The 17,020-nt window shown below is 39.3% G+C and overlaps 1 protein-coding gene across 4 annotated transcripts in view; it reads left to right on the plus strand.

Moving 5' to 3' along the window:
- Positions 1-17,020, plus strand: part of fam13b (family with sequence similarity 13 member B) — a 138,284-nt gene that overhangs the window by 76,978 nt on the left and 44,286 nt on the right. For 2 of the 4 annotated variants that reach the window (XM_042493280.2, XM_042493279.2), the window contains exons 9-18: positions 3,009-3,104; positions 3,649-3,796; positions 7,083-7,180; positions 8,244-8,301; positions 9,615-9,744; positions 11,260-11,331; positions 12,753-13,026; positions 13,108-13,249; positions 14,834-14,915; positions 15,599-15,793. In XM_042493280.2, the coding sequence (XP_042349214.2) occupies positions 3,009-3,104; positions 3,649-3,796; positions 7,083-7,180; positions 8,244-8,301; positions 9,615-9,744; positions 11,260-11,331; positions 12,753-13,026; positions 13,108-13,249; positions 14,834-14,915; positions 15,599-15,793 (1,295 nt within the window). The remainder of the gene's footprint in view (positions 1-3,008; positions 3,105-3,648; positions 3,797-7,082; positions 7,181-8,243; positions 8,302-9,614; positions 9,745-11,259; positions 11,332-12,752; positions 13,027-13,107; positions 13,250-14,833; positions 14,916-15,598; positions 15,794-17,020) is intronic. The other 2 variants (XM_042493281.2, XM_042493282.2) reach the window with 2 other exon arrangements.

Genomic DNA, 17,020 nt, shown 5'->3' on the forward strand with positions numbered 1-17,020 from the left:
TATCAATAACAAAGGAGAAGTAGAAAGACACCTGTAGAGCACAGACCTCCGTCAAGGCCGAATGCCCAGCTTGAAATGTTAATAAAGGTGAGGAAAAAAGTTATGTATCTGACCTGTGAGTCAGATCCACTCCAAAAATAAGTGGGTCCCTCCTACATATCTCCACAGAATTTAAATACAATTGAGCCAGTTGTTTTTATTCTGTATTCCTGGTGACACACAGACAAAGCGAACCAAAAACACTAGTTTGACTTTCTTGTGGGTGTCGTGAGTACATTAACTGTTAGCACATTTCCAGAACTCCAAAAATATAAATAAATAAATAAATAAATAACGCCAGCAGCTACCAGAACGTGCTCAGAAGGCATCTCCGCTGTTGTAAGGATTTACACAGATTTTAGGCGACAGCAGCAAAAACACACAAAGCTTCTTTTGAATTAAAAAAGCTGCAAACACATCATGTTTTACTGTTTATGTGTTTTTTATGGTGAGGATAGTTATTATTAGCAGAGCTTCTTACAGTTAGAGGCTGCTGTAGGCGAAAGTAGGCTTGTGGTCCAGTGACACACACACACACACGCACACACACACATTAATCTGACCTCAGCCCCACAGCTTTATGAGTTTTACCTTAAATGGTCGTCAATTTAAAGCCCAAAGACAGTTTTGTTCCAGCTCTAAGTCCTCCATTTGAAATGTTACTTTAAACGCATTCATTATGGTATTGCCTTGATTTAATTAAAGAGTAGTGGTGTTAAATGATATAAATGTAAATAAAAGAAAAGCAGTTAGGAGAACAAAGATCAAAGTAGATGAAATGAATTATGATCCATCGGAAGCAGCAGGTGTTGTGGAGGAGTGTGAATAAAGAGAGTTTTAACCTCTACTGGAGGAGAAAACAAAGCCTTCAGGAAGCCAGAGTAAATAAGGGGGGGTTACTTTATGATCACACGCGGTCGAGCAAGTTAAATAAAATCTCAGTAGAGCCCGTGGATCAACAGTCACATGTCAGCGTGGAAGAGGTCAGAGCGTGACTGTTGTTACCTTTTATAGGCCGTGATGTCCTCTCTTCTCTCCTCACTGGTTTTAAGTGTTATTAATCGTCTCAGCTCTGGACCCAGTTTTTGACTTAATAAGGGCTGAAAATAAACTATTTCAGTGCCTATTAGACTCTCAGAATGTTTATTTTATTATCTGATGTCTCTTATTGCACAGACACACCTTTTTACCAGCAATATTCTTGCACTTGCATGAAGATTAACGCACCAGTCTGTCATTTGAAGCTTCACTCTTGTGTGTTAATTGATTAGTCGAGGTCTTTCTATTTATTAAAGAGGCAGGTGGGATTATGTGAGGAGGCTTACATGTGGATCCAGCGATGAGGTTTTAACCTGCGCATCATTACTGCGTTAGTGCTGAACCTTTTTTCTGAAAACATACTGTAGATCTTAATTAAATGGAACAATGCACTAAGCTTATTGGATTCAGTGTAACTTAAGAAAAGTGCACATAAATGAGTCTCACGCAGAGACAACTCAATAATTGAACACAATGGGAGCATTACACATCATTGAACCCTATTTGTAGAACAGTTGGTAGTAGCTATACAGCTATATTTAACAGTTTACACACACACACACACACACGCACACACACATCAGAGCTGAACCATTAAACGATTAGTTGTAGAGTCGCAACAAATAATTTAATAATCATTTATCAACTCATTTTATATCAATCATTTAATAATAATATAAATAGGTTTGAGCAATGTTTTTAAGGAAAAAAAATGTCAAAATTATCTTTCTTCTTAAATGTGAATATTTTCTGGTTTCTCAATGTCTTTGAGGTTGTCAATAAAAAAAGACATTTGAGGACATCATCTTGAGCTGATCGGCATTTTTCACTATTTTCTGATATTTTATTGACCAAATACATCACATTAAGATGATCCAGTTTTAGTGATCACATTAAGAGGAAACTGGATTGTTTGAAGGATTACAAGATAGTAGCTATAAAACAGAGTCGTGTGTTTTTAGTTTGGGATTCTGTGTACTGTTTAGCTGTAAGATGATGGTTGAGTGTTTTTTTATGTACTTGGTGGCAGAGTGACAAACGTTCTCATTCTACAGTTAAACTGCACTTAACATATGTTTCCAAAAACATTTACAGTGATAAATAAGCGATGCAGTAACAGAATCCTGGTTCATATTTGATCAGCACGGCCTGTTTAAGACTTCATGAGCAGCGATTGACATGATTGACAGCTGAATTAGAGACTCCTCTGCTCTGATTGGCTGTTTTCGGGACGCTGTGGTCAATTCTAGTGGAACTTTGGAAGCTGTAGGAAGAGGAGTTTATTTGTCACATGTACTTTTTTTCAGAATATCGTGACAGTTTGGGAATGCATCACGACAAACTGGTGAATCTCAGTGCAAAACATAAATTTTACACTTTGAGAAATGATGCAAGGAAAATGCTGTTTTTTTAGCCAAACTGTGAATAAAAATGTGAACACTAGGGCTGTACCGAATAGTTGGAAGCTTCAAAACTTCATTCAATATGTTGGCACACAAATTTTAAATCAGCATTTGAATGCTGGGAAAATGACAGATGCAATTATTTCCAAAATTCAAAACATGTTTTACCTAATGGAATATTCTGCTTCATTTCAGATATCTGTTGATGTTCAGTCTTTCCCTTAGGGAGGCTCATACTGAGAGGACTGCACTGTATTAACACGGCGGTCTAACAGCAATATAACAGCACCAGAAATTACATTTATTCATTCAAAAAATGTTGATTTGATTAAAAAAAAAAATCCAACTCATGAATTGCCAATTCAAATTGATTGTTTTTTGTTTTTAGGTTGATGTCATAAAACATGGGGACAGACATTCAAAGCTTTATTTGAAAACCTAAATAAGAGCTTCTAAAGTAAAAAACAAGGACAGCCTTGATGATATTTATAAAGATCTTGATAAATGTGTTTTTTCGTGTGTTTTCAGAATAATCCAGCGAACAATAAGGGCTGCAGTGGAGCAGCACTTCTTTGATCTGAAAACCTCCATCGACCAAGACCTCAGCAACTATGACAGCCAAGGGTGAGAGTCATATTAACACACACACACACACACACACACACACACACACACACACACACACACACACACACACACACACACACAGCACAGACACAGACATGAAACCCAATAGCATTTGGATCCAGTAACGGAAAATATTCACACTGAAGTTCTGTGCATCTTTGCCAAAAACGTATTGTGCTCTAGTTTTCCTTGTCGTGCACCTGCTGGTAGAAACAAACATTACCCAGATTCCTCAGCGGTTGAATGTGACATCAGATGAATTTAAAGATCCATATTTGTCATAGTGAACATTATGTACAAAGGCACAAAGCCAGCCAGATGGTTCAGGTTATCATAAACACACTGACAGCTGTGATGTTAATTATCAAACTCTACATGTAGAGAGGAGCAGCTGTTCAGTGGACGCTCACTTCTAAGACAAAACGAGTCTCAGAGTTTAGCTGCATGCTAAAACTTGTTTATGTTTGCATGCACCATAAAGACACAGCGTCAGTGTTTTAAATTCTTATTTCATTAAGTTTTGGGTTTTTTTGTTTTTCAGGGTGAGTCCCGGTGAGACTGCAGACCAGGGTTGCATCAGAGATGAGGAGCAGCAAACTGACCCTGAGGACAGTCCCTGTGACACAGAAGGGGAGACCCCACTCACAGAGACCGAGCAGCACATGCAACAAAGCCCGAAAGACACACAGGTCTGTTGGAGACACAGAAACACACACACACACACACACACACACACACACACACACACACACACACACACACACAAATACACACCAGATATATACCTGAACGTGCTCAAACACACACACATCCGAGAAGTTGTCATGTTGTTCGCATATAGTCAGTGTCAGCCTGACTGGAACAATAGCATTGGTTAAATAAGATGGCCACACACACACAGACACACACACACACACACACACACACACACACACACACACACACACACACACACACACAGGAGATTTCCCTCAAAAACATTCTCACACAATCCACAGACCCTGACCAGTTGCTGTGTGGGCTGCCGGCATATTTCCCATCGCTAACCTCCTTCCTGTCTCAGTCTGTCGGTTCATTCTGAGGCTGAATGTTTGATTTTATCACCACAGTCCATTTTCGTTCTGCTCCGATTGCTACAATAACTGGAATTCTGCCGGAGCAGCAAGCAGAGACGACAACAGACCTGTTTTTACAAATCTACTCACAGATTAATGAATATGCTGAGACACAGAGGCAGTGTTTTGTTCTGATAGTCACGAGGGAATGACATGAGGCCAAACTTTACTTGAAAAGAAGTGCCGGTCTGTGTGAAACTGGGGAAAAACTTCTGAGGTTTGACCAGAGAGGGTCTGCAACGTCCACAATCACATCCAATATTTACACCCTCTGGATGCTAAAGGGTTCATTGTAGGTTTAAAAATGACTGTAGCTTTGAGTGCAAAACTCTGGACTCCACATTCTTCACATTTTGTGAAACTACACGACCAAAATTGGGATCACTTTTTCAAATCACGGTTGCACAGCCTGGATTCCAGACATACAGTAGTGCTGCCCCGACCAAAGGTTTTCCCAGTGAACTAGCAGTCATTAGTTCTAGCCATTAGTTGCCTTGAAGTCACATGTTTATGATATTAATTTAATTATTTACATTTTTCTTCTTTTTGGTGCATTACAGAATAATGAGCATTTAAAATTTTACAAGTGCATGCAGGAAGGGAGCCACCTGTTAATGACAAAGCAAACAGCACATTTAGTGATTATTCTGAAGGTGTCCAAACAACCAGTAAAGAGCCAGAATATTTTTTTTTTCCACGGTGTCACATCACACAGCTAATGAACTTGTAAGATCACTCAATAATGTCTAAATGATTAAAAAAAAAAAAAAAAAGAGATGGGCTTAAACGTGGAGCTGAAACAATGTTTAAATATGACCAGATTAAAGAAAATGTACAAAAATGGCTTTCATAAGGTACAGTGATGATGAAGGGCTGTATGGGTTGTTTGTTTATTTATTTTACTTTATTAACTTATTTAGCATTTTTTATTTTATTATTATTATTATTATTTGTTTATCTATTCTTGCAGATACAAATACAGGTATATGTATGTGTATGTGCGTTTGTAGGTATACAAGTGTATGTGTGAATATCAATGAAAATACATATATTTTTATAGGAGACAAATGAACTCAATATATAAGTTATAATATAGATGATAAATTGTTTGCAAATTCAGTTCTGTTTTGTTGGGCATATTTGGTTACAATGACATTTGTATGTTTGTGTATGTATGTTATATGTGTGTGTGTGTGTGTGTGTGTGCGCACGTTTGAGTGTATATATAGATGTATGTATGTGTGTATATATGCGTATGTATGTGTGCATATATATTTCATTTCTATTTATTTTTATATCCATGAGTTATGTTTTGAAGTAAGGACACGTATGTTGATTTATTAGTTAATGAACAACGGTGAGGGGGCGGGACCAAATAAATTTGTACTTCTTACTCCTTTTCGAACATTGGATTTGATTGTTTTCTTTTTTTATGCAGTATTCTTTTGATGGTTTGTAAGTTTATGGTATTGACAAAAATAAATAAATAAAAATAAAATTCCAATCAATCAATCAAATGATAAATACTGTACTGTCTTTCTCAGAAGCCTCCACGGTAGATAAACTCTCAGCCAGATTCAACACCAACAAGTGGGCTTAGCTGTACCCCGTTTTTCTACTTTAAGGAATGAAAAGCTCTTAAACGTTACTGTAGGACAGTACTTGGATATACTATATGCCGGTCTAGAGACTCTGTGTTTTTCTCTTCATCACCATCTTTTGCTGTCACATCTCTTCATATTTTTTAGCATAGGCAGTGTGACATGGATAATGCACAGCTCCCAAATCGAGTTAAAGCTTTTTTTTTTCTCAGACTAACCTACTAGTGAAATTTAGTTTACCAAGACCCTTCTCATCGACTATAGGACGGCAGCCCTGATATAAACCTGTACATCCATCTTTGTTTCTTTCTACTCAGTACGTTGAAAAGCTCTCTCATAAAAGTGTTTACTACTTTATTAATATACTGAATTATTTTTTCTTTTTGAGTTGCAAACAATTTTGGTACACCTGGTCACAATGAAAATCAAATGGCCTCAATGCTACCACCACCCGTCATCTTAGTGTCAGACGGCAGCAGAGAGGTGAGGAGCAGACAGCATGGCAGGCAGAGTGAGACGTGCCCTGGGACTGATGAGGAGCCTGCCATCTCTTTAAACAATAATCTTTAGTCTTTAAATAGATCAGCCAAAGAATGACAGCAACACCTGTGTGCCAAATTACAACACACACACTTAAACACACACACACACAGTTCACTCTCTTTACATAACAGTGTGACATGTTCTTTATGCGCAGTAGGTCAAACACACATAGAGTCCTTGTCCTGCTTCTCACTACAACTCATCAATTTCACAGTTGTGATAACCACAACTTGTCTTTTCTAACACTTTTACACTTTGATGTCGATATTTCGAGCCCTAAAACATCGATTGTCCTGTAGTTTGACTCATGACAACAATGAAACCTAACAGTTTTGTGTAGAGAGTTTTATAGGTCATCAGTTGTTATGGTAAAGCCCCTTTGCCTTGACTTTTGTTTTTTTTGTTTAGTTGAGGTTTGCATTGGAAAGTGATAGAGATAAGAGAGATAATCATTAACTCACTGTATGTATTTATGTAAAGATGACCTCATTGCATCCAATAATAGCGTAATCGTCATGTGTGGTTATGTGTAAGCGAGCTCATTTGAATATCTGTTTGTGCTGGATTTACAGTTTTAGACAAATCACAAAAGCCCAGGGTAGTGTGTTTCTATTCTTTCCCATTAATGTCTCTTGCTCTGCTTTACTAGTTTTGTTCTAATTTTCATCCATAAAAGCAGTCACATCAACGCTGAATTCTTGCTGCTCCTCTCACAGGATTCATTGGACTCTGGCACCGCCCTGGAGGAGAGCTCGGGGATGGACCTGGATGCAGAGGCCGTCAGAGATGCTGAGAACAACATCAACACTGCCAGGTGAGCTGGGTGGATTGTCAGTTTGATTTTAAGACTTAAATTACTTCAGTTTGACCTTATAATCAAGAATATACAGGAAAAGTCATCAGAGTGAGGTCGAAGTATCAAGACAAGAATTTCAAGAGAGTCAAGGAACATTTTAGGCTAAATTTGGGCAATGTAAATAGATGTGATATTTAGTGTAGTACATTGTGAATCTCACTGATGTGGAGAGATGACTTCCTTCTTTCCCAGAGAGAAGTTTATTATCATAAACACGAGCAGTGTCACTGCAATGATCACTTGGCACCTCACGTTTACAAATCACTTCGACATAGTGTTACAGTCTGAGCTCATTTTTACGCTGAAACAGACCTTTATTATCTCTCACACATAATTCACACCGCCTGCTCGTGTAGTTTAACACCTCATACATCACTCTGCATCGCACCTCCAGCTCGTGATTGTTAACAAGCACAGTTAATGCACAGTGGTCGATGAGGCACGCAGCGTTAAATTGTAAAAGTGGTTCAGGCAGCCAGTGCTTTAATGCAGTTTCACAGCTGTTCAGGAAAAATGGATAAAAGTTAATCAGCAGGTTAAAGCGATCAATAGACACGGCACTGATTGTAGTTGAAATGAATGTGAGATTTTCTAATGGCTGAAGCTTTATGAGTTTTTCCCACAACAAATCATTCTGTGATGTGAAGGCTTTTAGTTGTGTGACTGTTCCTCAGCTGATCTGTCACAGACCCCAACGGGATCGCAGAAAGACTCCAGATAAAGCTGAAGGATTATGACTAAAATAATTTGGATTCTCCTAAGTTATCATAATTAAACTGTTATGGGGAGAGTTGATCCAAAATTGTTTGATTGAAATCAAAGCTGATTTTTCCCAGGTGACTGCTTGGTCAGGCAAATTGACAAAAATACACTTTTATTTACAAAGCAATAACCAACAAATTAGGTCTAAAATATCTAAAAAAAAATTGTTCCCTACAAATTACACTTTGGGAAAATATTGGGAGTATTTTTTTCTTGTTACTCTTAGTCTCTCATATCTTGTTTTTTTTTTTGTTTTCAGGCAGGACAATCAACCCTGTGACAACATGGAGCAAAGTCAGACTGACACCATAAGCTGTGTAAGTAGAAATAAGAGTGAATATCATCAGTGTATCTCGCTGTGTTCTGGCACTAAAATGGTTTCTGTGTTGATTGTATTTTTTAAGGAGACTTTAATTTTTAATTAATGTGGATTACAGTCACAGAAGTATGGAAGCCTTGAATGGTCCTGCTCTAATTTTTTCTTTAAATCTGTGATCTTGAGAACACAAATTAACCATTTCATTATCTCGAGATAACAAAGCCTGATTTACCAAATTAAAAAGTCAATTTCCTGAAATAACAAGATAGAAGAGTCATTTTGAATCTGTAAAAAATATTTGGCAAAAACTACCTCAAATTCATATTAAAGTATCTTTTTTCTTAGGATGCACAAAAAAAGGACTTTTGTCTTCTAGCCTACTGGAGCTGTTCGAGGCGTTATCTTACAGTTGTTCCATAGATGCATAAAATCCTGAAAAGTTTGTGAATTTAGAGAAAAATATCAAAGACTTGACAGTTTTGAAAAAACATAAAGAGACCATTGGTCATTGAAAATCTTGTATTTATATTTTTTTTCTGCAATAATAGAAATTAATTTAATTTAATTTTGGAGTTTTTTTCTAACTTAACATTAAAAATAAATATTTGTGAATAGGCCATTTTTAATCATTGTCTCCTGTAAAGCCTGCAAGTCTAAATATTCTCAGTAAGAATAACTAACCCTGATCCATGTCTCAGCTGTACTGCGGTATGTCCCTGAATCTGAGGGAATTCGGCTTGGAGAGTGAAAAGAAGGGTTGGGAACCCTCAGTAAGGACGCTTTGAGCAGCCAAAAAGGACAAAGAAAGACCAGTTTTTCAGAAATAATTTCTCATATTTGATATGATATTGATAACAAGTGCAAATGAGAGTGTACTGCACAAAACCAGGTTTCCAGAAATACGATGGCTCACTTGACCACAGTGCAAGTATGCCATGAGCGAAAACGAAATTCATTTTCCTGTGATAAGTTGAGAAATCTGCCCTTTTTTTTCTCAAGAATCGTTATCACAAGAAACAAGCTTTGTTATCTCAACAACAGAATCTAAGTAAAATAACTGCAAACACGACTGTGAATCATGACTTTGAATCTGTAAAAAACATTTGGCAAAAAAATTATCTTAAATTAATGTTGAGGTATCCCTTTTCCTGCTGTCCTTTGCTTCCTTTTCTTGCCTTTAATAGATTTCTCTCCTGTCTTTCGTCCGGCTCTCTCCCTTCTTTTGCACCTTTATCTTGAGGTCTTTTTTTGGTCCTTCTTTCCTTTCATCTTTGATTTGCGCCTTTAATCTCTCACTTTCTCTTCCTCCAGGATTCGGATTCGTGCCGCTGTGATCAGAACGCCAACACCAGCAAGACCAACATGAATCACCTGTCGCCATGCCAACCGAACCCTGGCCACAACCCCCACCTCCAGCTCTTCCCCGACAACCAGTGGGAAGGTAGGAGACCAGTCATTGTGTTAGAGTAGGAAAAGTCCCAAAAAGGTCAGATTGCTCTCTATTGTGATGTAATTTATTTATGGACACTGAAGAAAAACATGTTAAACATGAGAAAAGTTAATTCCAACATGGTTTCAAAATTTTTATTTCTCCTAGTTGGAAAAAATCCTGTTATTCTGCCATATTCGTAGGGATGGGGATCAAAACCCGGTGCTATTGACGATCTGGTCAAAAATCAACAATCTTTGAGTTTATGGATACTGCTGTCGAGTCCCGTGGGTTTTATGATGTAACATTACATCTCAAGTCGAGTCACATCATTTAAATGAAATCACTGATCGAGGCGCCCCATGCACAGGGGCTGTGTCCGCGGCGCGGCGGGTTCGGGTCCGGCCTCGGCCCTTTGCTGCGTGTCGTCCCCTCTCTCTTCCCCTTTTACGCTGTCTGTCCTATCTAACGAAGGCACGAAAAGCCCTCAAAAAATACCTTTAAAAAATAAATAAATAATCTAATCACTGGTCCGCGTACATCAATTCTACATAAAATTACACCTAAATGCAGTGACTTCGACTGTCTCTGGGTGAATAAAAACCTCTTTCTGCTCCGTCACCTGCTGCTGCAGCACAGCTTGCACAGTCTTCATCATCATCCTCTCACAGCAGCTGTGCAGCAGTTCAGTTAATTTTTCAGTTAAAAATAGTAATCCAATAATGACATCCCAGCTGAAACTGGCAGGATAAGAGCTCGTTAGCTAAATTAACAAGGCTGCAGAAGGTTTCATTGTGATGTGTTCAAGGTCGGCTCAGTAAAATGAGTTTTAGGCAAAGGTAAATAAAAAGTTATAATGAGGTTTTCAAATGTAGCATCAAGAAAAAGAATATTTAGATTTTGACAATAAACTTGAATAATAGTTGTTTGCATAAGAAATGTGTTTTTACAGCAATATAAAAAAAACTGTCACTTGTTAAGCAGTAAAAACAAAACCAGTTCTGTTAAAATTGTTTTTTCACCTCGTTTTTCCACCAAATAGTGGTATTGATAGTGGTATTGATAAAGACTGAGAGTCGATATCAAAGAAAAAATTAACGATCCTCATCCCTACATATTTGTCTGTATGATTTTAAGTTAAGAGACAGTTCTGTTTTTAATTTTGTCTTAAAAAGCTCTTGAGTTCAGTTTATTTACTCTCAGAAAATCTTCCCTAAAGCCTCACAAAATTAAACATCTAAAAATTTTAATTGATGTCTGTGTTTCCCTAAAAGTTCTTCAATTTCACTAAACTGCGTCACTTGTTTGATGAAAGAAAGCCTTGTGAGTTGTCAGGTGTTGTTATATATCGAGTACGACTCAGGAAAAACTCCACCGACTGAGTGAACGTCGGAGAGCGAAGTTGTTACGAATGTCTGACCTCACTGCTCCTCGTCTCTGCTGTCCATCACCCTGTCCCTCCTTCTTTTTCTCCTTCTTCATCTTCTTCTCTCCTTCCTCCCTCTTGTCCTCCTTCCATCCGAACAGCGTCACCCCCCTCCCATCTCCACCTCCCTCCCATAGACTTCTCATGTATGCACCTGCAACGAGAAGGCCAAGGTGAGTAGTTTCATATCCACCAGCCTCCCTCTCCCTCCTTTCATCCTTTCTTGTTGGTGGTCACTTGCTGGTTTGGATGTGACACTTTTATTAATACGTTCTTACATTTTAAGATTTGCTTGTGTGTGATCATAGACGACCCCCTGCATGTGAAACACTCGTCTAACACAGCTGGTGGACTCTTTAATCCTCTCATCTCTGCTCCGGCTTGCTCCAGGCTCACAGGGCGGATTTCCCTCTGAAAACTATTTTTCCCCCGACTCTGCTTCTCTGTTTCTTACCCCCGTCTTGTTATCGCCACGACCCCTCCCTCACCTTCTCCCTCACCCTTTCCTTCCCCTTTTTTCCTCTCGACTCAGCTCATTAGCATATCGCTGACAGCTAATCAGGCGAAGAGTGACTCAGCAGGGTGTCGATGCAGAAAACGATTTTGTTGTTGCATGTATCTGCTCGACAGCCCAACAGTGTGCTTCTTATTGAGATGTACGTCACATATAATGCTCTTGTTAGTATTACATGAACTATTTAAGTAGAGATGTTTTTTGCTTTAACTTTTCATTATTAAGTAACAGCATGTAATGGCTATAGAATAATGACGCCATCAGCTCCTAGCCTCGCTTTCGCTGTGCACTTCTGTCTGCAACCGGTCATGATCTAACTGGAGGGCTCGATTTACAGCATAAAGGAAGTGCGTTTACGATTACGCAACCAAAAGAGGAAGAGTATAGCACCTTTGTTGTTCTGCGTTTTTACCAGTAGCTAACCCCAGTTACCAAAGATTATTAAAGTAAGTTCTTTGCAGTTTCTATCTCCATTAGTGAAAATGGCAGGTGATAGAATAACCATAGCAACTGTGGGAAACAAAATGCAGTGTGGAGCGCCCACAGTCGTGGAAAGTCTTTGAACTTCAGATGTATGTTTTACAGGCCTGTAAAAGTCATGACATTAGTAAAAAAAAAAAAAAAAAAAAGGTTTTGTTAATTTTTTGTTATCATTATCTTCTTTTACTACTAGCTGTCGTTTTGTTTTTCTCCGTCTCTCCATTCATGTATGTCAGCTAACTGACAAAAAGCCTAAAAAAAGTTTGTATGACCTTGAAAAGTTATGGCAAAGTTTTGAAAGTTTATCCATGACAATTTGTGGGAACCTTGCCTTTGTTGCTGATGGTTGCTCAGCTCTAAAAAAAAAATCAAGGTATAAGAGTACAAGTTAGATTTATTCGACATTTTTTACCAGAAAATGATCTGGTTGTCTTTGCGACCGCGGTGCCAACAGTCATGTCAGTTTAAGATGCTGGATGGGGAAAACACTGAAAAGTTTTCTGTTCGCACTTTAAATTTTTGTTTTTTCTCCCTCCTTTATCTCCTACGTTAACTTTGTCTGACTCCCTCCTCTCTTTGTCTCTGTCCTCCTCTCTCCAGACCCCGTCCCTGCTTTCAAATCTTGGCAGGACGACAGTGAGAGCGGAGAGGCGCAGCTCTCCCCGCTGGCCGGTCGCATGGTTCCTCTCCCCCTGCTGCCCCTGGAGGAAGATGGCGAGGAGGACGAGGGGGAGGGAGGGCAGGTAACCTCCCCCTCCTCATCCCGCTCCCACCCTCACCTCCTGGCGCGACGCTTTCTTGACTTTGGCGCTCACGGTGCTCAGCGATTCCTCCAGCAGGACCCAGACGCCACCTCACCCACCAAAGCACAGCGGTACGATGGCGCTCGAGCTCACTCACTCCTAAAGTGGTTTTCCTTCATGTGATGTGATCTGAATCTACTCTGTCACTGCAGGCCACGGCGAGCATCGTTTGGCTCCAAAGAGGCGATGAGAGGAGGAGATTCAGTGACCCACCAACTCACCAAGAAGCTGCAGCACCTGAAGAAGAAAATCAAGCAGTTTGAAGAGCAATTTGAGAAGGAGAGGAACTATAAGGTACAAACAGAAATGTAAAGTCTCTCTACAACGTTTACTGATTGTTCGTATTATTGAGCTGTAAAATGACTTTTTTTAAGTGCTAATCAGAAGCAAAATACTTGAAAACAATGAGTATGTCATTGATTTGATTTATGTATCAACACAGATGAGGAATGATGAAACTCCAACCTAACCAAAAGTCCTGCAAACTGTCAATCACTTAGTCACAATCACAATACTCAGAGATTACATGAGAAGTTATACGTGAAAATTTGATGCCAAATTTTGTATAGTGGTGATGGTACTCATTTTTACTCAGTACTCTAAGTACTGAGGATATAATTCTTATTGACCTGACGGAGCAGCAGTTAGGCCTACGACTAGTGTGCCATCAAACACCAAAGGCAGAAGATGCCCACCGGCACTGAAAAACCAGAACATGTGGAAAAAAGCAAAAAGTGCAACTCCGTCTCACTGTGTTTTCTTCCTGAGGCCAGCGTATTTCATTAATTCTTTGAAATGGGAGCGCCACATATTTACACCATGCTACAAACACCAGTGACGTAATAAGGCACTGAGCGCTGCATGTTTGTGGTTTTTTTTTTTGGTAGCTGAGGGTTGAAAAATGTTCAGCTTTTGTGTAAAAGCCTGCACCTGTCGCTCTCACCCTTTACCAGGAAGCCTAATCACAGTGAAGGAGAGACGGGACAAATAACGAACCACAAAGACCAACCGTCACACGAATGAATGATTGAAATCTTAATTGCCCCGAGGGGAATTTGCTTTCCACAAATGAGCATAAATAAGTAACAACCACAGCATGTGTAATATAAACATGCCTAAAAACTCAAAAGTTAGAAAGTTAGTAACTACATAATGTGGTGCGTCTTCCCTTTAAGGTCAAGGATGGTTTAGATCGAGCGGTGATATGAGAGATATGACGAATCACTTTGCTGTCTGTTCAGCTGAAATGTTGTGCTGCTGATGAAGCGGACATTAAAGTGACGGAGACACTGAGAAGATGTCCCCGTGCTGTCCTTGCTCACAGTCCTTAAGTAATTAAATTTGAAAAGTTAAGGCTTGAGGAAGGCAGCCTCACAATATGTTGATATACTTTGGGCTATATATTATTTTCGTCACCCACAAAATCTCATGAACCTGCAAAGACTAGAGCTTTGCATTCCAGGTGAAGCATTGGGGATAAATTTCAATGATTTTATTAAAGGAGTGTACGTTTAAGTACGTGGGATTTATTGTTTTGTTTTGTTTTTACTGTGGCATCAAATTTGGTATTGAGAAAACTGGAATTTCATTCACAGCATTTCAGTCCTCAGACCTCCGTCCTCCCTCCATTAACTCGCTGTGACTCCTGTCTGTCTTTCTCTCCTCATCCCTCTCCTCTACTCTTATATAAGTTTTTCCCGATGAAGGTCAGAGGACTTAAACATGAATAAATAAAGTAAAAGAAGATTTTTTAAGACTCTGTGTAACACTCTGTAGGTAAAAACATCAGCTAAGTGCATAAATTAGTGTTGTATTTTCTGCAGTTTTGTCATCATGACCTTGAACACCTTGAACTTTTCCTCTGTCGTCTCTCTGCAGCCCTCTCATGGAGACAAGGCAGCTAACCCCAAAGTCCTCAAATGGATGACCGACCTCACAAAGATCCGCAGGCAGATTAAAGGTAGAACCACTGGCTCTTTTTCCTACGAAGGTGTATTGTGTGTTGTGTGTTGTGTGTTGTGTGTGTGTGTCAGGGTTAGAGTGTCTGTGTGCCATCCTGTTTTATGCTGGACGGCCTCACCCTCCTCACTCCTAACCCTTGACCTTTGTAACAACATTGCATGTGTGCTGATCTAACACACACACACGCAGACACGCACATGTCAGGGGTTGACGTAGCTCCCACCCTCCAGTGTGCTGGTGCGTCCTTGTGAACCCACATTCATGATCTCCGCAGTGAATTCAGTCGAGTGAAACGTTGGAGAAGACTTTGAATTTTACATTAACGGATGATGAATATTTTGAAATGTGAATTGATAAATGATTAAAAACATTCTTTGATTGGAATAAAAGTTAAAGCTTAAATATATATCTGATGTATAGAAGTAGTTTCTACACTTTGACATGTCTCTTGTGCCTCGTTTCACCAAACTGAACAAACCCTTTTACACTCGTCCACCTTCTCAATGTGAGGTGACGGCTCTCCTTTTTGGGAGAACGCAGTGGCCGAAACATTTCTCTCTCTGTTTCAACTCAAAATTGAAAAACAACAATAACGCGAGCACCCGCTCTCCACTTTCCTCCCTCCTCCTCCTATCGCCCAACCGACCGATTGATTGATTGATTGACTGATCGGCCAACCAGGACGCCAGCACCACCTTTTACCCAGAAGCACGCTGAGGCACCAGGCTTTGCTCCATTCATACAGACGCCACCATGCTCCCTCCTCCCCTTCCTCCTCCTCCTCCTCCTCCTCCTCTATCTGCTCACCTCCCCATCACACACTCACCCCCCCACTCCACCCCTACTCAGGCCTGAGCTCTAGACCGTATCACCTCAGTAAGTACCAACCCCTCAGTAAGTAGACATTACAAACACTACTGACAGTCACAATGAGGCGGCATTGTGAGAGCATCTTGCTTCTTTGTTTTGGTGTATTTCCTGTTGAAACCGCATGTTGAATGAGTCATTTAACTGGAGGCGACTCTAAAGAGCGTTAAGTGACGTGAGAAAGAAAGAAAAGAAAGATTTATTACAATTTAAAACAAAAGCTAGTAGGCGCTTTATTTTATTGTTACTAAAACTGAGCTCCGAAACTTTATACTGTTGCCATTACTTTGATGTAATCATCAAATAATTATTATTAACTTTTTAAAAATTCTTTGGAGGCATTAAATCCAATAATGCAAAAATAAGGCCTTAATTGTTATGAAAATGTCCTTATCTTTCAAAAATCTTACAAATATTCGGACATTGGAAATAGGACTTTATGAATGTTATATCTTTTTCTGGCATTGCATTGTAAGATATCAAAATAATTGGCAATAATTGACATCCATTTTTATTTTAAAAATTGCCGAATGCCTCTCCCATTTACATGAAACAGATCAGGATGTTGGAACAAACAACACTCATTAAGATATTAAGAGCAGAGTATCCACTTATTCCTTGCTCGCTTTCACTGTAACCTGGACAACACGAGATCGTGCACACGCAGTGAAATTTGACTATTTAACCAATATTGTGCTGCATGGTTGAAATCAGCACAAGGCAATTCATTCAAGGCGTTTTTAACTGGGCAGAATGGGAATCACAGTGTTGATCCCACATGCAAAGTGAAAAACATAAAATTGCCAAGAAAGCCACCACACTCGTCTCTGCCTCATAACAAAAAAGCCACATTTTATTCCTGATTTTATTTTATTTCCATTAAACATTTGGGCAAAATTGTCCCTAACTGGAAGTAATTGATTAGTCTCATATTTTCTATTTCTATTCATGAAAAAAGTCTCACAAATTCTTAAATCTAACTGGCCTTAGGCTGAAGGAGCCCTGTGACAGTTGTTCACAGTGTATGCTGTTAAAAGAAGGAAAATCACATGGTTTGTTTTCACAAACCTTAACTGTGTGGAGCGTGTTAATACACTAGAAAAGGATCATTTCAGAGTGAGGTCACACTTTATCTAGCGATAATATCCAGCAGGCAGACTGTGTCATCAGACTGACTCATTTTTCATTTTTATAGAGGCTGTCAGAGAAATGTTCAGGAAACTGTGTTTGCTTGCT

The sequence above is a fragment of the Plectropomus leopardus genome, chromosome 8, assembly GCF_026936395.1.
Source record: "Plectropomus leopardus strain MGB_pleo_1.0 chromosome 8, ASM2693639v1, whole genome shotgun sequence".
Classification (NCBI taxonomy): domain Eukaryota; kingdom Metazoa; phylum Chordata; class Actinopteri; order Perciformes; family Serranidae; genus Plectropomus; species Plectropomus leopardus.